Genomic DNA, 20,778 nt, shown 5'->3' with positions numbered 1-20,778 from the left:
CATACAGTAACAGTGAAAACACAAAAATACACCACACAGGTTCAGAAAAATAGATAATATTTATCTGAATAAAATAAGGTCAGAATGACAAAGATCCAATACGCACAAGCTGAAATATCACTTTTAAAAGGTTTAAAAGAGTCTTAATCCTTAGAAGTAAACACTTGTCCTGTTACACACAGTACCTGGTATGCATCAAAAATAATGACGCACGGAGACCGCACAGGAGGAGATACGTGGAAAATAGGGTGTTACGCTGAATTTTCCAGCGTGACACAGACGATACATCGTTTCTTTCCACGCTGCAAGGGGTTTGCGTAATTTTTTTGGTGCGCAGTCTTGGTTCCTCACTGCGGTGTGGGGATATTTTGATGCCCAGGGACGATGCTGGGAAAATCCTTGACGCGCTGGAAGAAGGCACGGGCGCTGCGTTGATCCAGTAGACGATGCGTCAAATTTTTCCATCACAAAGCAGGTTCTGTGTTGAATTTTCACTTGTGAAGTCGGGCTGCGTCATTCCAGTCCGCAATTCTTTGGTCGAAGGGAGGCTTTGCGTCGTTTTGTCCAGGCGTTGCATCGATTTTTGACGCACAAGGAATTTCTTTGAAGAGATGAAGTGTTTTTGGCCCTGAGACTCCAGAAAACAGGAGGCAAGCTCAATCCAAGCCCTTGGAGAGCACTTTTGTGGAAGGCAGAGTCCTTCTCAGCAAAGTCAGAGGCCAGCAGGGCAGCAGGGCAACAGCAGGGCAGCAGTCCTTCTCAGCAAATCAGTCCATATGAGTCCTTTGGGCAGCCAGGCAGTTCCTCTTGACAGGCTGCAGGTGTGGATCCAGAAGTGTCTGGTTTGGTGGGGTCAGAGACCCAGTTTATATACCCAAAAATGCCTTTGAAGGGGGGAGACTTCAAAGAGTGGTTTTGAAGTGCACACGTTCCCCTTTTAGCCCAGTCCTGTCTGCCAGGGTCCCAGTGGGGGGTATCAGTCCATTGTGTGAGGGCAGGCCACTGGCCTTTGAAATGTAAGTGTCTGGCCCTCCACCCTTCCAGCCCAGGCAGACCTATTCAATATGCAGATGAATGCAGATGTGACCGAGTGTCCTGTGTTTGTGGCTGTCTGGGTGAAATGCACAAGGGAGCTGTCAACCAGCACAGACCAGATGTTGATTGGAGATAGGCTTTAAGTGCAGAGAAATGCTCACTTTTTAAAAGTGGCATTTCTAAAATAGTAATATTAAATCCAACCTCACCAATAAGCAGGATTGCCTATTACCATTCTAGCCATACTAAATACGACTTGGTTACCCCTTTCAGATCAGAATCTACCACTCAAAAAGTATAGGAGGGCAGTCCTAATGCTAGTCTATGAAAGGAGCAGGCCTCACAGTAGTGGAAAACGAATTTAGGAGTTTTTCACTACCAGGACATATAAAACACATATGTACATGTCCTGCCTTTTACCTACATAGCCCCCTGCACTACGGGTTACCTAGGGCCTACCTTAGGGGTGACATATGTAGAAAAAGGAGAGTTAAAGGCTTTGCAAGTACTTTTGAATGTCAAGTCGAAGTGGCGGTGAAACTGCACACACAGGCCTTGCAATGGCAGGCCTGAGACAGGGTTAAGGGGCTACTTATGTGGGTGGCACAATCAGTGCTGCAGGCCAACTTGTAGCATTTAATTAACATGTAATGCACTTTACTAGGGACTTACAAGTAAATTAAATATGCCAATTGGGTATGAGCCAATGTTACCATGTTTTTAGGGAGAGAGCACACGCACTTTAGCGCTGGTTAACAGTGCTAAAGTGTCCAGAGTGCTAAAGCCAGCAAAAATGAGGTCAAAAAAAGGAGGAAAGCAAAAAGTTTGGGAGTGACCCTTCAGAGAGGCCATTTTCCAACAAATAGGATATATGTCTATGGGTGACTGAGAGCCTGTGTCATATGTACTTGTGGCACAGGACATACCATTCGCCATTTGTGGCACCATTACATGTATAACACAAACATACAACCATTTATTTTAATGGGAGTAATTTAAAGTGCAGATACATTTTTATGCAAAAATGTTGAAGATATGAAAAGAATTTCTGCACTTTAAATTTCTCCCTTCTAAAATAAATGACTGTTTTCTCAGTTATACATATGGCACAGTTTCTGCTGGCCACTGGGAGCAAGAGGCCTGCTGTTTGTAAACGCAGCACTTTGAAATGGGAAATTTTTTAAATTAAGAGTTAACTTAATCATTAAGGTAACTTTTTATTTTTATTTTCTCCCATTTAAAAGCATTCGGAAACCTTGTTTTGTTCTCACCTCCAATATCGAGTTGAGAAGGACTTTTATTTACGTGTTAAATGCCTCAGTGGTCTGGTTCATAAATCGGACAGAGCACTGCTATCTGCAGCCTGATGATAATATAAAATAAAAACAGCCTTTCTTTAATGTTAAAGGGAAAACGTGACCCTGTCCTTATTTAAAAATGAGCTGAAGGGTGTGAGCTACTCTGAAGGGGTCTGGAGGTACCCTAGCTGGTGATGATTGGTTGGAAACACCTGCCCTGGAATGGTTATCCATTGCTAGGGTTGGTTGCACAGTATTACTGCCAAAGTGACAAGGGTCAAAGTAGAATCCTGGAAAGAAGCAGTGACTGCTTATGACGTACTTCATTGGCCCTTTGCCTAAGGAGGATACCAGGTGTAATGCTTGGTGGAGGATCAGTGTGGCGGCACTAACACCAGAAGAAGGTGTTTGCCCGAGCAAGAGTACACATCTAAGCTAGAGGGTCCCATCGCAGGAACAAGGTGAACAACAGTTTTCTTTAGCCTCGCTAGACACTCAATGGCTCAGCCTCAACTTTTAGAGTTAGGAGAAAACAGCATCTCAGTGTCACGCTTGGCACAGTCTCAGAATAGGACTCTCGCAGTCCCTGTCCAGGCCATTGCATCTTCAGATGAAGCAGCACTACTTAATCCACATTCATCTGCAAAACACTCATTTAGCTGTCAGTTGCAGCACAGCTCTCTGAACCCACAGCCCCGGACATATCCACAGAGAGGTTATCTCCAGAAAGTAGACACTTGCCTCAAGAGTAGACATTTCCTGTGCCACTGTCCTTCAGGCTCACTCTTTGGGATAGTACAAGGCCCCATTATTCGTTAATGGATGAGTTTTCTGGAGCAGCTCTGTGGGGTTGCGGCTCTGGTGTGGATGATGCTATATGGACCAACAGGACCTTTCTAGTACCTCAGTAATAAGGAGTAGTCCCAGAAGGTAGAACCCGAAGCAGAGGGCTCCAAGGAAGATGGTCTTCCGTCTCCAGTCGCGTAAGGACGGGAACTCGTCAATCACGGCTGTGGTGATGCCTTCCATGTTACCAAACTAAAATACACAAATAGAGAACATCAAATTCTGGTGCGTGCTGATATGCAGGGTAAACACAGGCATGCCAAAGACTCTGATAACATGACTTTCTTTACTCCAAACATCATTAAGCGCTCAAACAGTAGAGGAGCGATTCATTTTCCAACTGGAGATGTGATGTCAATGCATGTACCCGACAGAGTCTACCCTCAATTTGTGAACTGTACAACCTATGCTGCATTACTCTTTGTGCCTAGTAAACTTGTAATACTGCAAATGCAAGCCTCGGTGCCCTCTACTTACCAGGGTATCAACTCCCAAAGTAAAGAGCATTAAAAAGAACAGAATGGCCCAAAATACTGAACCGGGCAGGAGGGCAAGAGCTTCCGGGTAGGCTACAAATGCCAAACCTGGACCTGTAGAATAAAAGGAAAGTAGTTATTTGTCTCTTTCTCCAACATCTTTACTGTCACTGCAAAAACACAGAAAAAAGATTTATATTCTACATTTGCATCACCACATAGTCATCTAAGAACCAGAATAATGGGATTTCTAACCGTTGACTCATTTCTTGTGACCCATCTACAAAATACAAAGCAGAAACCAGGTAAAATATGGAAATGTTTTCAACTTTACCACCAGAAAGGTGATTTAAAAATGGGAAATGTTCAAATTAAAACTGGGATGTGGTAAAAGGATAGGACTGTCTTATTGCAATGTAGGAAGTCACTATGTTTTTTATAGGATTTCATAGGGTTTCCATGGAGTAGCTGGTGGGATCGGGGAAACGCTGCACTCCACAGACATTACGAAGCTGCCACCCAACCATTCTTCGGAAGTCTTTTAATGCAAACAATATCCCCAGGCTGTTGAAACAGACACGGGGAATTAAGAGAGGGCCATCTCTCCGGTTCTGCTTCAGAAGGTAAAACACAGCCACTTAAAAGATAAACGCACATACTCCAATATCAGAGAAGACTCCGATTGAAACCGTCTACGATTGTTCTATAGCGAAGCAGAAATATTTGGGTTAAGCTACAGGTTATGTGCATTCTAATGTTAGATGGTGCATTAGTCCAAATGGCAGCTCATCTTAGGACTTCATGTTCATTTTATCAAAACGTCCATGTGACAAATCTCATTACTGCCCAGGTAGGTCATGCTGCTCCCCTCTCTTAAAATTAAGGGAGACCTCATCCTCTTAGATCCATCAGCAGTCTTTGATACTGTCATCCATGGGCTGTTGATAGATCGGCTGACCGCGATTGGCGTAACGGGGGCAGCCCGGGGCTTGTTAAGTTTGTTTCTCCTGGGGAGAGAACAGTCAGTGGCCTTTCTCACTCCCTTGCAGGGGTCCCCCAGTGGTCCTCGCTTAGCCCTACCTTATTTAATGTCTACGTCACCCTCTTAGCAGAAGTAATCAGATCACATGGTTTCTCCCTTACATCTTATGCTGACAACACTCAAATCGTCGTCTCGGTGGGCAAAGACGAAAACGAGACACGTTCTAGATTTCACGATTGCATGGCGGTGGTAGGTTCCTGGATGACTAGGAACTGCTTAAGACTGAATTCTGGAAAAACTGAGGCTCTGCTATTTGGCTCTCATTCATCCTTTTGGACCCTGAGTTGATGGTAGCAGGATATAGGGGTTCTCCCGTCACTTTCAAAGATCTACGTACTGCTTATAAAGCATTACATAACCAAGGTCCAGACTTCCTTAAAAACTGTTTCCTCTGGTACGTCCCAGGTAGAACACTACCTTCGACAACAGCCAAATGTGCAGTAGTCGCCAGGTTTAAAAGATCCTCCAGGGGTGGAAGAAGTTTTGTAATGGAGCAGCAAAAGCTAGGAACTCTTCCCCTGGAATTTAGAGCCATGCCCAAACCAGGCTTTGAAAACCTGGTTGTTCAATGCGGAATGAGCTTCAATCCTTCTTGTTTCTTTGTCTTCTGGATAGGAGCATAGCTAGCGCCAAGACGCCTTTAGGCAATCAAGTGCTTTATACATTTTATTAACATTAAAATAATCTTCCAAACTGTCCTAGAAGAATCCAAGTATAGGCACCTGTTAACATGTGACTAGGGATTTTAGTGGTCTTTCTGTAAGGAACCAACAGGAATGACTTGTGAGCGTGCTTTAGCACCTTCTCGTAATGGAGCTTGGGGTGTTGTGCACAACAAGTGCATGGGTCCTGCTGCTGGGGCAGGCCAGTGCACAAAAGGCCTTGCAGTTTCCCTGATTTCAGGCCAGGGCCATAGGAAGCGAAAGAAAGCTCCAGTTTGAGGCCTCTTATGCACTGGCCTGCCCCGTGTGCAGTGCACACAGGACAGGCCAGTGCACAAGAGGCCTGAAATGGCAGCTTTCACTGCCAAGGCCCTCTCCTGAATGCGCCCGATCTCAGAAGCGCTAAGCAGGGTCGGCCGGGCTGACTAGGTCCGACCCTGCTTCACGCTTCCGAGATTGGGCGCATTCAGGACTCTGCGGGTCATGGAACTCCACTTCTGAGTAATTCCACAGAGCCTTTTTTCAACTCCCTGGAATTCCGCAGTCTGAGTCTGTGAACTCTGCCCAGGCCCAGCCGTTTCACGTATCACTGAACAATTTATAGCATCAGATAGAAGTTTGATTGCTCCCCAGCATACATATACTTTCATATGGGTTTTGAATGGCAGCCATACTTTCTTCAATTGATGCATTCTATCACTTGTTAATACTGATAGTTTTTCCGAAGCAGACAAGTTCTAGATCTTTCACCTCCCCAGATGCATCTGGGGCGGTGGATGGGGAGGATGGGTTTGGAGTTTCCGAACCTACATAGTTGCTAATCTTGCGGCTAACAGTAGATGAGTGATTATTTTTCCACTTGCAGTTGTAAGTAGGTAAATGCTACGTTCTCATGGTTTTCCTCAAGTATCAGAGTTGTGGGATCACGTGGAAGGTTAAGAACTCTAATCTGGGATAGGATTTCCTTCCAAAATGATTGCATCTGTCAACATGACCACCTGTAACACTGGACTGCTAATGTGTCACTACAGTCAATCCAGGTTGTATCCAATTGATTTTAAGTAGTTAACATTGAAAAGGAACACCATAATTTTCACAGATTCCTGGCTCACAGTGTGGAGAAAATAATGGAGTCTACCTGCATGGCAATGCACTGTAGGAGTCCAAGGGAGCATGCATGCCTTAAAATGACAAAGACCGCATGGCTCGGTCCTCGACTGTGCCATTCTTTTGCTTTTCTGTCTTTAAAAAGAGTGGGTTGATGGGGGTAAAAGAATGAAGGCAGAACAGTTGTGCTTTTGCTTTTCAATTTAATTTGACAGTTGTTATTAAGAAAAACATTAAAGCCTGATTTTCTTTTGTTGCTCATAATTACCTGTTAAAATACTTCTGAGATCCCACAAATATGTGGAGTTATTCAGAACAAAAGGATAGCCATCTCTAAATTTAAATACATACTAATGCAAGATATACATTATAACTATTTTTAATTGTAAGCCAAGTACTTGGCTGAGAGGTTTTTTTGTTTGAATCCTGTTGTCAAAAATATACCTATTTTAAACAGTGCAGGATTTGTTAGTGGTATTTCTTCTGTTAAATTTGCAAACTTTTTTCTTTAAGGCAGTACCTAAAATACTTCTGCATAAAGTTAACTTAAATACACAAGTGCTTCAGATTGTTACCTTAGTCTCGGATACCAGATTAACATGAGTTTTTACCCTGCTCTCCCCTAGAGCCACTCTTACTTACCTGAATCTGCCACTTCGCCTACTGGCACTTTCTTCTTCCAGGCCATGTGACCCAGCACAGAGAATATGGCGAAACCGGCAAAGAAGCTTGTACAGCAGTTGCCGATGGCAATAACCAGGGTGTCCCTGCAGGGAAACCAAAAACCAGGAGTGTAAATCACCGATACCCAGCACTCATATGCTTTCATATTCAAATTCAAATGTATTAATGCCTAGCTGATAATAACGGTTACATAAGTATTGTTTTAAAATGGATTTTTTTTTTAAAAAGGAAGCTAGTCAAAAGCCAAGTTAAAAAGTTATGCCCTTTGTCAGTATTAACATCAAGAAACATGTATGAAGATATTGCGTCTATTTAAAAAAAGAAATTAAATACATTTTCTCTGCCTGATTAAAAACCCTGGAGTTGTACAGTGAAACTTGTACTTTCTCTATTAAAGCATGCAATAACCACTTCTCGGCATGTTCACACCCCCAGGTTGTTAAATAGTTGTTACCAAACCTGTTGTCACTCATTCAGGAGTGGTGGGCATGGGCAAAGGATGTGCAGGATAGTTTCTTGGGCTTTGTTGCATCACCTGCAAACGTTGTTGTTTCCCTAAGACAACCATTTCGAACAAAGGCCCAGAGTCAAACATTCTTGAGACATTGGTACATAAATTGTATTTTTGTGTAACTGGAATAACAAGTGCCCAAGTAGGTTTGTTACACTAGAGCTTTGTACGAATAAATGCTGAGCAGAGTGTGCGAGCTCTTTGCAAAGGATGTCTTGTCATTGAGAAGAGACAGCTTCCACATGTTGCAGTTAACAAATTTCTTGAAAACTTCAAATGAGATTGGCTGCTCCCACAAGCCAGTTATTTGCAGGTTTGATGGACATGGCCCTTTTTGCAGGGTTTCCTCAAATATTTTGCCTTCCTCCTCCTCTTTTCCTCTTTTTGTTGGCTTTTAGGACTCTGATCACTATACCACTGCTAACCAGTGCTAAAGTGGATGTGCTCTCTCCTCTAAATATTGTTTTACACCTGTTTGACATATTTAAATTTACTTGCAAGTCCCTTGTAAAGTGGTATACCATATACTCAGAGCCTGTAAATGAAATGCTACTCATGGGATTGCAGTACTGATTGTACCACCCACAAAAGTAGCCTTTCAAATCTGTCTCAAGCCTGCCACTGAAGTGCCTGTATCTACTGTTTACTGCCACTTACACCTGGCACTTAAAACTACTTGCCAAGCCTTAAACTCTCCTTTTATTACATGTAAGTCACCCCTAAGATAGGCCCTAAGTAGCCCATAGGGCAGGGTGCCATGTAAGTAAAAGGCAGGACACGTACTTTTAAGTTTTGCATGTCCTGGTGATGAATTTCATTACTGTAAGGCCAGCTCCTCTCATAGGCTAGCACTAGGAATTCCCTAATATACTTTTTAAGCTGTAATTCCTGATCATAAAGGAGTAGCTGCATCATGTTTCATATCATAGGAATGGTAATGATAAATACTCTTCACTGGTAAAGTCGGAGTTATTATTACTATTTTAGAAACGCCACTCCTAGAAAGTAGGCATTTCTCTACTCTCACTGCTCTATGTGTCTGACAGCCTATCTACAATACATGTCTGGTCTGGGTGACAGCTACATTTGTGCATTCCCTCCAACACCCACAACACAGGACATAACTGCATCTGCATTCATATGCATACTGATAGGTCTTCCTGGGCAGGGAGAATAGGAAGGGCTCACACTTACACTTTAAAGTGTAGTGGCCCGAGCCCACACAAAGGGCTGATTACCAAAACTAATAGCCTAAACCCAGAGCTGGGCTGGGCTGAAAGGGGGACCTGTGCACTTCAGAGAGATCTTTTGAAGTCATCTCCTACATCAAAGGTTGGGTATAAGTACTGGGGCTCTAAAATCAGTACACTACTGGACCTGGAAGAAACTGAGCTGGAGTAAAGGCTGCTGTGCTGGAAGGATTGCTACTTTGCTGTGCCTGACTGTCTCCAGGGACTACTGTACTGCTTTGTCGAGTTGGCCTGCTGACCTCTGCCCTGTTAAAGGACTAAAACCCTTAAAGTGTCTCCAAGGACTTGCTGGCTTGCCCCCTGTTCTCCCCGAAGTCTCAGGGACATCAAAGACCTCATAAATCCAGCTCAAGCGCACAGTGTTGCCGGAACGCGCCTTTTTTTCTGCTAACACGTCTGATGAGAGAGCAAGGAGACTGATCGTAGCCCCTTGCACTGTTCTACAAAAAGGAATCTCCCTTTGTTATTCCCCGAGCGTCTAAAGAAAGCGCAGTGCTTCATCTCTGCCTCCGCATCGCCCTACAGAAGTGAGCTTTCCTCCCTGTTGCTGAGCACCTGAAAGGCAGTGCTTCTTGACATGGGCACCGCTGGTAGCATCGATCGGCATGGATGCTCCGTCCTGTTGCCCTGACGAACACAACATGCTGGGTGCGCACTCTCTGATCTCTATTGGGGCCGGACAGCTGTGAGCCATACCGCAGTGCGACTCACCGCCCAGCTACTACACTCATATACGAAGGTACTCTGAACACAGGGGTCGCGTTGTTCTCCCTGCTGACCCCCGTAGCTGCCCACAATGTCACATGAAGTTATTTGGCCATGTGTACCCCCCCACCCTTTAAACCACGTAGGTATATGTTGAATCCCATTTTGCAAACCTTGACATTGTGTCGTTCCTGCACCGAAGACTTACCGTACAAGTTCTAAAAGGAGTCCAGTTAAATTAAAAACGGTTTGTATGGATTTAAAAGTGAATAACTTGTGATCTACTTATTGGACTGTTTGTTGTTTTAATTATTTTATTCATATACATATTTATTATTGTTATAAACCTGTGTGGAGCCTTTTTGGGGCGTACTCATTGGGTTACTGTATGTGTGTGTTGCACAAATACTTTATACATTGCCTTTTTAGATAAGCCTAACTGCCCTGTGCCAAGCTACCAGAGGGTGAGCACAGGTTATCCGAGTTGTGCATCTGGCTTACCCCGACTAGAGTGGTGGTTCCTGCCTGGTCTGGGTGCACAACTCAGCCATCCAGAAATCCCAATTCTAACAAGGTTCCTTGTACTGTTCTATAAATACTCTCTGAAGATGCATTTCCCTGTATCGATAGACAGTTCTAGCCAGAGCCTGTGGTCTAGTGAGCCCTCCGTGGCAGCTCTTAGCTTATGGCAGAGTTTAACAAAGGCACATTGCCTTGCGTGCATTTGCTTCACAAGCCCAAATTCCAGCCTGATTTGGGCTCAGGATGCATTACATGGAAGGCAAAAGAGCTGCCTGTATATGATGAGGGCTTCTAACTGCTCTGAGTCACGACCACAGAGAGCTTCACAAGCATGTGCGATTGTGTGGGGAAGCTTTGTGCTGATGAATTTCAATAAGGGGTGGAGGGTTTAACCTTCTAGCCTCTTTTGAAGTGACACAAAGGATGTTAGCAAGGCCCCCGCCTTCGATTTTATTTAGGCCTTATGGCCAAAGTGTCAATAAGGAGTCCCAAATATTTATAAACTTGCTCCTTTGTTAATTTATATTTATTCACATTATGGAGTCCTGATCTCTCTGGTCTTTTGGTGAATGTAAGCACCTTAGTTTTTGTTAAAATTTATTTCAAGCATATTTGTATCCATATAATCACTTGATTTTCCTCCGGAGTCTTCCAAGGCCCACTTTAGTTCTGCTGAGGAGAACAATATCAGAGTATAACATGCTTGTTAGAATTTTCCCCCTAATTTAGGTGCATGGGCATTGATCGTGTCTAGGTCTGTTGTAAGATCTGTCATGAAGATGTTCAATAAGAGGGGTGCAAATACGCAACCCTGTTTAAGACCTGTAGTGGTGTGAATGTTGGGTGAGACACTTGATCCATCTCCTATTTTTTGCTCGTATCCATGTTTCGGTCTAAAGCAGTTAAATTGCCTGCAATAGATTTCCAGGAATCCCCCAAGCTGCAAGCTTAAGCCAAAGTTATGTCCTATCGACTCGATCGAAAGGTGCCTCCAGATCCACAAAAAAGGCCCGCAGGGCAGTTTTGGATTTCAATGCTCTGTGCATCATCATGCTTACAGTTGTCATATTGGTCAGTGCTCCCATCCCAGAGTGAAAGCGCATCCAATTATCTGGTATTATCTGCTGCCCCTCCACCCATCCAGTCAAATCTGGAAGTAAAAGCCATGCATAGTATTTGGCCTTGTTGTCTCATGGGGTGATGAGACGGATAGGAAACAGGAGACCTTTATATCGCCTTTAAATATTGGGTGGGTAATCGCCTCGCACCATGAATCTAGAAATGTGTTGTGCAAGAGGCTGAAATTGAACAGCAAAATTAGATAAATTGACATGCATGTAATTCTCAACAATTAAATCCTACAGCAGCCTTCTGATGTGATGCTTTCTGTGTGTCCTGTCAGCATCTACCTCTTGTTTTGGGAGCTCTAAAACCCCAGATAACCTATTTTTTCCTCTCCTTCACTTACCCACAAGGGACACACCTGTGAACCTCTTTATTGTGCTCCAAATTTGGTGGGGGAGGGCAGGGGCACCTCCTTGTGTTACCTAAATTCCTACTTCCCAGTCTTCACTTCCTGTCCTCAATGGTTACCCGTCTCTTCCCTTTTTACAAAAGACACTCTGTGCCAACACTTTAACACTGCTGTGTCTGAAACTACCTTGGTCTGCATGATGGCTCTTTCCCCTCATACTTTATCAAATGAAGGTATGATGGGGACTGAGAAAGGTTGTGCCCTTGTGATATACCAGTCTAGGAAGTCCACGACCTTGAGTTTGACAACAGTTTATCATTAAAGTCATAAGCTTTTGAGATCTCTAATGCTTGCTTTATTTACCTCCTTCTTCTGAGAACAATCATGTCTTCCCTGATGGTGTGATATGCCAAAACACATTTTCAAGACTCATTGACCAATTAACATATTGGAAGTCTTTATATATTGCTCTTAATTAGTACTGTCTTCCTCTTGTTATTCACACATTTTAGAGAAAGTGATAGTGTAGAGACACAGCTTTGAAGCAATACATTGTCGAGCATGAAAATTACAAAAGTTACTGGAATGTCACTGAACTCTTTAAAGAAAATGTGAGATGTGAAATGCTGCCTTATACCTGGATGCTTGAATGAGGAAGTAAAGGGAGGGATCATCCATCCAGCACTTTGTGTTCCAAGATGGAGGTGAGGTGTCCTCCATCAAGCCCAATCTTCTTGGAAGGAGGAGGCAAGGTGTAGTGTCCACCCTCCTGCACTGGCTGCTCCAAGGTGGAAGTGGTGGAAGTGGTGTGGTACCCCCCCCCCCCCCCCATCAACCACTATTTAATCCCATCCAGCACTGTGTACTCCAAGGTGGGTGTGAGGTGTCACGTGTTCTCCATTCACCACTGTATGATCCAAGGATGACAGAAGGCTTGGCAACCTCCATCAGATACTGTGATTCCAAGGAGGAGTGGGTTATTATAGCTTCAATCTAGCACATTATCCTAGAAGGAGGAGGTGCAGCGTGGTACCTTCCATCCAGCACTGTGTGCTCCAAGAAGGAGGTGAGATGTGGAAAACATGGAAGAGAAGGCAGGAAGAACACTTGGCCAATGTTCTGTCTCCAGGGCAGGACCACTCCTCTTTCACATTCCTTTCAAAGCTTTAAGGTCCAGAGCTCAGAATAAAAGCCTTCCACCCACAGTCCTTCCCTGTGTTGCTGTGGTGAGAGTACAGTGACCGCACAGGAGAATGGGTTCTGGTGTTACTGGTCTGGATCCTGGCTAATGTTTGAGTGTCAATATCAACCTACCAGATATTCATTAGTTGTTTTGGTCACATCCGGGATCGCACATTCACCCATCGTAGGAAAGTGCCTCCAAACTGCATATATTCAAGCCAAGTCTTCCCTCTTAGAAGCGCTATCATTGCTTGATATGCTGAAACCTTTCAGGTAAATGTCCACCACCTTATCTGCTTCTTCTGCTCACATTGCTATTCTTTTTTAACAATAACCATTAAGCAGTGTCATTTAAATACCAGACTTTTTAAAACTTGATTTCTAAATTGTTTTTATGCATTTTTTTACATGTCAGATGAGTCTTGCATTCCTGCACTTTATGACAATGTACTGTGCTCAAACAAGTTATATAGGGATAATTTGATTTAAGTTGGAATTGTTAATGAAATAAATGGCTAGATCAATAAGATAAGGTCATCCATTCTGCCCAGCTCCCACCTACCTGATCACGTTGTTGTTAAACTTGTTGTAGGAGGCCATGGAGAGCAGACCACCGAAGCCGATCCCCAGGGAGTAGAAGATCTGGGAGGCAGCATCATTCCACACCTGGGAAAGAGGAAAAAAAGATCTCAGCCTTGGCCATTGATTACAAGATTACTTGTGTCCCTCCATTGGACTCCACAGTCATGGGAAATCTGAGGCTGGAGCTACATAGCAGGTCCCTAAATTGTGCTGTAATTTTATACAAAAGACTATGTACAGGTAAAAATTAAACATTTTGGGAAGGGGGATCCTAGAATTTGGAGCATACCACTTAACACCAGCAGGATATTAAGACTCTCGGAAACCTTGAATGTCTCTCTTACAGATGATATGTGGAAGCTTTGACAGTACAGATAGCCTTCAAAAGCACTTATCAAGGGAAACATGTCAGGAAACAACTTCTTTTCTACCTGGCCTACAGGAGGGAACCCTTGGGATACCAGTCTAGGAAATCCACAATCTTGAGTGTGACAACAGTTTATCACTAAAGCCACAAGGTTGTGCTGTCTCTAATGCTTGCTTTGTTTACTTTTGTTCTGAGAACAATCTCTTCCTTGTTGGTAATTTGCAGTCTCGCAGATGTTACTATCACTATAGGCTCATGCTTGGCGTACAATATATCACCCAGTCTCATTCCTCCCAGGGCTCTAAGTTTCATTATATAGAGTTGGATTGTATGATCATGGTAGCGACTGCCTAGTGGCAGCAGATGAAGTGTATTCAGTTCAAAAAGTGGTGCCTCATCCACAGGACATCATGGTAAGTGGCACCAGTTTACATTTGAATGGCATGCTTTCCGCCTACTTGCCAGCTGTGTTCCTCTTAATGTACTCTCTTGGCAGTTGCTCTTCGTAAGAATGTCCATGTGGGTACCAGTTCCCCTTCTTTGCTGAACCTCAGCTGTGTGCATTTATGTACATATGTAACACAAACCTGGCTGCACAGCAAAAGGAATGCTGTGCAATGGAAGGAGCAGTTAGGAGGGCCAAAGAGGAAGGGGAATTTCAAATGTTCGAAGGACATTACAAACTTGGATCTATGATCCGAGTATTACACAGCGATGAGGGGTTACTTGAATGTGAGAGCCCTCAACAGCAGGGGTCAGGGGGCTGTCTGGGTCTGTCTGGAAGTTCAATCTAGAAGCAGGAGCATAGGAAGGACATGTTTGCTGTCTTGTTGTATCCTTGCTGCATGTATTTGTCTCAGTTGCTGCTACAAGCATTACACAGCCAGCAAGAGATTTTGAAAGTAAGGGTTGGTGGTTTGAGATTACCATTTTTTAGGTAATGTTGCAGACTTAGAAGAAAATGCGTGCTGTTAGAGGGAACCAATGGCGTTCTTTCAGAGTTGGTGAGAATCTGTCAAACTTCCTAAGATCCTCATAAGTAGGATAGTGGCGTTAACTATTTTCTTCATGGAGGTCTGATGCAATTCTGTAATGCTAGTGAGCAGGACACTGAATTCATTGAAGTTAGAAAAGACCAGGGACTGTACAGCTGATCTGAAGTCTGATTCTGCAAAAGAAGATTTTAGTTTGCCACATGGTTTGTGCTGTCTTTTTTGGATTTGCGTTGTGAAGCAGAGGGTGATAGGCCTGTAGAATACATGAGGCTTAGCACAACTGACCAGTTGTGGGTGTCTCTTGTTTGCACACATTTGTGGTGGTTGCCACTAGCAGTCAGCACAAACTATACACTTTAGGGAGTTCAGTTGTATGCATGGCTTGTTTACCCAAGCCTGTTTGAGCTGGGTAGGGTCATTTCCAGGTATGATTTTTAGGTGGCGCCGTAGGTCTCCTGCATACTCCTGGATCCTGCTGTTCTGCTCTGATCAAATCTGTGGGTGCCAGTCTGGCTGAGATGGGATTAATGAAGGGGAACGAAAGCTGGAGCCATCAAATTCTGTTCTTGAGAGGATGGTGATGATTGGGGTTTGATGGCTGATGTTTGTCAAAGCCTGCCATGTTGAGGAGATATAGTAGATTTCTATGTTGACATTTCTGCCAGATGTTTCATCCTTTCTAACTACCACGAGGGTAATGAGATTGATGTTTTCCATAAAGATGCCTCTCTTGCTTTGGTCAGATAGTCAACTCTTGCATGATGTGTCTTTAGGGAAATGGCAACACCTCCAACTAGTTATGGAGCCAACTCTATGTCCATTAATGATTGTGACAATGCCATTCTCAAACATAACTAGTCTGTAACAGTAACAGGTAGGCAGTAGAGAACAACAAGATATTACAGAAAATGTGAGTTTCGAGGTGGATAACCCTACTATAGTGGTGTGGCTTGGGGCAGACCATATATGCCAACAGCCGCAATTTAGCCAGGAGACTCCCTGTTTTGAAGCCACAAAAAGATTAATGTGGTTAAATGTTAGCTGTCTCCCACCTAAAATTAACTCCACTTCAATAAAAGGCAATTGGAAAAAAATTCCCCTGAATTTATTTCCCCAAAATCTCCCACTTAAAATGTCGGTAGGTTTGGGCAGACACAAAGAGTTGATTATTTCCTGTGATCAGAAGTCTAACCCACCTGAGCGCTCTGTAGCCTCTTCCAATCTGCCGAGAGGTAGAATCGCACCCCTTCGATGGACCCCTCCAGAGTGGCGCCTCGAATTATGAGTACAAGAATAACAAAGTAAGGAAAGGTTGCTGTGAAATACACAATCTATGGGACAATGGGAAAAAGACAGAAAGTTCAATGTTAGAAGGGGATCCCATCAGCATCTACAGTAAGCGCTGGGGAGGGAGAAGATACAATCTGCTTCTTGTGTGATATATTGAAACATTGTATAAACATTTCTTAGACTATGTTTGAAGTTCTGAAACACACTGGATTTCCAAAAATCAGCCTCAGGGAAGGCATTTAATGTTCTGCGCAAAGCCACATGGGATGCTCAAAAAAACGGCTGCATCAAAAATTATAAAAAATATTGACCAAGGTATGCAAATATTTTACATCATTCAACACTTGGAAAATGCAACCTGTGAAGTAACATCAGTAAATTTTCTACCCAGCCATCGAAAACTTTTTAACTTAGTGTTAGAAATGGGGTCTGTAGTTGGCAGTCGGTTTGCACCCTGTCCAAGTAGGGACCCTCACTCTAGACAGGATAAGGGAGATACCCGCTCAGATAACCCCTGCTCACCCCCTTGGTAGCTTGGCGCGAGCAGTCAGGCTTATCTCAGAAGCAATGTGTAAAGCATTTGCACATAACACACAGTAACACAGTGAAAACACTACAAAAGGACACCAAGCCAGTTTTAGAAAAATAGCCAATATTTATCTGTGTAAAACAAAACCAAATACGGTAAAAATCCAACATACAGTAATAAATAGATGAATTCTTCAAAAGTTACTTAAAAAGACAGTGCCTGAAGTCGATAGCTCCACCTGGGGCCATCACAGCATCGTGATCAACAAAACCAACAGTTCAGGCCAGTCGCGGTGTCGCGAGCTAGCTATGGTGTCGGGAAGACCAGCAAACAGTACCTTTGGAAGTGCAGGGAGTCATGATCCTCGCGATGAGATCTGGAGAGTGGCGTTGCTGGCATCAGTTCCGGAGGTCAATGCGGGGGTCATCGGGCCCTTGAAGTCACACGCGTTGCAGATAGAGCTCTGGGGTGATGACGTCAGGAACTATAGCATCTGGGCTGTGGTGCGAAGCGGGATGATGCGACGTGCAGTGCCCACAGGTCACGGTGCAGGCTGCGGCTCAGTGATGGCATTGGCGAGACCAGGGCTGCAGTGTGAAACGGGACGGTGTGGCGTGTGGTGTCCCCAGGTCATGGTGCAGGCCTCATCGGTGTCGTCGTTGCTGAAGCACTGTCGTTGGTAGGCCAAAGTCGGCGGTGCGGCGCAGGAATGGCTCCGTACGGCGTCCACGGTGCAGACAGGGACACCTCGTGACGACACTGGAGTTGATGGTGCTGGCGTCGGTGGACCGGGGCTGCAGTGCGGGACAGTGCTTCGTGTACTTCACAAGCGATGTCCACAGGCCATGGTGCAGGCAGCGGCGCCGGTGTCAGCAGGAGTGCAGTGTGAGCAAGGTGATGTCGGAGCCTCCAGGTCACGGTGCAAGCAGCGGCTCGGTGGCTGCGTCAGATGGCGGCAACGGTGAGACTAGAGTTGCGATGCGAAGCACGGCAGTGCGGCTCCATGCGGCGTCGGCAGGTCACGTTTGTGCCATCGCAGTGGTTTTTCTTCCTGAACAGCACAAAACACACAGTTACCAGTGCTGTAGGCAGATGAAACTGAAGTCTTTGGTGTCCCTGAGACTGAGACTTCCAACAGGTGGCAAGCTCTACTCCAAGCCCTTGGAGAACTTTCTCAAGCAGGAAATACAGCAAGGCTCACCCTTTGCTCTCTTCGAAGGCAGAAGCAGCAACTGCAGGCCAACCCAGCAAAGCAGCACAGCAAAGGGGCAGTACTCCTCCTCAATTTCTTTAGCTCTTCTTTGGCAGAGGTTCCTCTTGATTCCAGAAAAATTCTAAAAGTCTTGGGTTTTGGATCCAATACTTATACCCCTTTCTGCCCTTGAAGCTGGCAAACTTCAAAAGAACAACTCAGGTGTTTGCAAGATCCTTCCTTGTCCAGGCCAGGCCCCAGACACACACCAGGGGATGTAGACTGCATTGTGTGAGGGCAGGCACAGCCCTTTCAGGTGTAAGTGACCACTCCTCCCTCCACTCTAGCTCAGATGGCTCAACAGGTTATGCAGGCTACACCCCAGCTCCCTTTGTGTCACTGTCTAGAGGAGAGGTGTGAACAGCCCATCTGTCAAACTGACCCAGACAGGGAATCCACAAACAGGCAGAGTCACAAAATGGTTTAAGCAAGAAAATGCCTACTTTCTAAAAGGGGTATTTTCAAACTAACAATCTAAAAACCAACTTCACTAAAAGATGCATTTTTAAACTGTGAGTTCAGAGACCCAAAACTCTACATTTCTATCTGCTCTCAAAGGGAATTTGCACTTTAAAGTTATTTAAAGGCAGCCCCCATGTTAACCTATGAGAGAGAGAGGCCTTGCAATAGTGAAGACTGAATTTAGCAGTATTTTACTGTTATGACATTTAACACACATCAGTACATGTCCCACCTTTAACATACACTGCACCCTGCCCATGAGGCTACCTAGGGCCTACCTTAGGGGTGTCTTACATGTATAAAAAGGGAAGGTTTAGGCCTAGCAAGCGGGTGCAATTGCCAGGTCGAATTTGCAGTTTTAAAACTGCACACACAGACACTGAAGTGGCAGGTCTGAGACCTGTTTACAGGGCTACTTATGTGGGTGGCACAATCAGTGCTGCAGGCCCATTAGTAGCATTTGATTTACAGGCCCTGGGCACCTCTAGTGCATTTTACTAGGGACTTACCAGTAAACCAAACATGCCAATCACAGATGAACCAATCAATAGTACAATATATTGAGGGAGCACTTGCACTTTAGCACCGATTAGCAGTGGTAAAGTGCGCAGGGACAATAAACCAGTAAAAACAGAGTCCAATATACTATAAAAACAGGAGGTCAGAAGGAAAAAAGACAGGGGAGACATGCCAAAAAGCTGCTAGGTCTAACAGTTAGCTTCCGATGTTAAGTTGCCTGGCATATTAATTGTTCCTCATTCACTCACTTATAATACCCTGGGTAACTATATCTCCATCCGTCCATTAATTGAGTGATTCTCCTTGGTGTGTTATACACTCTATTATTCTTGTCTGCTTTACTTCATGTCCTGCCCTTAATTACATAATAAAAAAGAATGCGTCGTTAGCAAAACTTAAATAGATGGAGGTGTATTTCCTCCTGTTTGTGTCTGGGTCCCCCGACTCTATTCCCTGCTTCACTGTTCTTTTCTTTGCACGCTATCATTGTTTTAATGCTGCAACAGCTGCTCTAACCAGTGAAAGGAGAAAAGACCACTGTCTTTTTTCTAAAATTGTGGCCTAGGTGCAGTGTACAGGATAACAATAAGTAAAAAAATATATATATAACATTGTTCCACAATGGCAGTCATGCTGTTTTTAGATGCAAAATGGCTTCCATCTTAGAAGCGTACAAAATAATACTCCAAGATGGCTGCCGACCGCTACTGTTGATGCCAATGTGTTCACCGCAATTCTACAAGCTATGGGAAATCCAATGCCGTCATCTGTACGTGATGAGCAGCTGGCCACCAGTGGGGTCTGCAGAGGAGGAGAATACAGAGAGACAGCAAGTAGTAGGAGTGCTCATTGTAAGTGGGGGCAGTGGAAGGGGCAGAAAGCAAAACATGAGAAGGGTGGGGGGGGAATGGTAGATATTGAAGATGTCTGAAGATGTCTGGTGACGTGCGGCGAAAGAACACAAAAAGACACTGCCACACAAGGAAGAAGAGGCAAGAGATGGGCATGCAATGTTATTGAGTGAAAGCACAAATGTCACAGACCCATGAAAAAAGAAAAGATTTCCCCTTGTCAGCAGATAATCCACATACTGGCGGTGATCACACATGGGCCACGCATGTCCCAAAAGGTATGAGGTGAAAACCAGGATGCTTATAGACCAATTTAAAAGAGAAGACACCAGTAATCAACTCTCCCTATGGAGGACAGGTCTAAAGACCTATCTAGCCTGCCAAAGAGTCAGTTACTGTCACCTGTCAGTCGTCCACAGACTGGTCAGCTGGCAGGAGTCATGCTCAGCAGAGGGGTTTGCACACGGTGGGCCCCACCAGGGCACAGAAACTAGATCCGGGTCACCTTCCATTTCACAGTGCGCATTTGTGTGCGCGCGGGGGGGCAAAAATCCGATAGAGACACACCCTCTCCAGAGCCAAGCAGGTCACCTTTTCCATCCCAATACAATTCTCTCACAAACACTGTGCCAGAACCCTTTACACAGATATCCCTCACATCATCATACACTGAATGACAGGAGCTCGGAAGGTTTTCAGTGTGTGATGCTATGGATACTGACTTGTGAGGACACATTATCGTAAAACTGCCATTGTAAAAGTCAGCAACAGAAGAAAATCAGCAAAGGTCAAGTTAGGAACTATTCCGTTATTACATCAAATGTAGAAACATTCTGGTGAACCCTGCTTTACGGTTCAAGGAAAGAAGAATGGGAAAAATATAAAGGTGAGAACGTTATATAGTCATAGTTCTGCATCGTAGGTATCTTCACTGAAGTCATAAATGACTGAACAACTCCCCTCTGCGTACGTGGACCCCACAACACCAGTAAATAGTTGATTTTCATTGAAATAGCATCAAAGAATGTCTTTGCACAGGAATCTTCTGCATAAATCTGTTGACTGGACGCCTAAAAACGGTCTCGTTTTTGATGAATGTTCACCGGAATGTTTGTAAATCTTATTCATAGAGTCACA

General features: G+C 44.4%; 1 protein-coding gene across 4 annotated transcripts in view; it reads right to left on the bottom strand.

The window, feature by feature from the left end:
• The window catches only part of LOC138249706 (sodium-dependent proline transporter-like), a 168,546-nt gene that overhangs the window by 14,187 nt on the left and 133,581 nt on the right, over positions 1–20,778 (bottom strand). For all 4 annotated transcript variants that reach the window (XM_069203707.1, XM_069203706.1, XM_069203705.1 and 1 more), the window contains exons 7-11: positions 15,935–16,069; positions 13,357–13,460; positions 7,109–7,233; positions 3,657–3,769; positions 3,237–3,371 (exon numbers count right to left, since the gene is read on the bottom strand). In XM_069203707.1, coding sequence (XP_069059808.1) covers positions 3,237–3,371; positions 3,657–3,769; positions 7,109–7,233; positions 13,357–13,460; positions 15,935–16,069 — 612 coding nt within the window. The remainder of the gene's footprint in view (positions 1–3,236; positions 3,372–3,656; positions 3,770–7,108; positions 7,234–13,356; positions 13,461–15,934; positions 16,070–20,778) is intronic.

This window comes from Pleurodeles waltl, chromosome 8 (genome assembly GCF_031143425.1).
Source record: "Pleurodeles waltl isolate 20211129_DDA chromosome 8, aPleWal1.hap1.20221129, whole genome shotgun sequence".
NCBI lineage: Eukaryota > Metazoa > Chordata > Amphibia > Caudata > Salamandridae > Pleurodeles > Pleurodeles waltl.
Note: the sequence above shows the minus strand (reverse complement) of the source record. Positions and strands in the feature narration are given on the sequence as shown.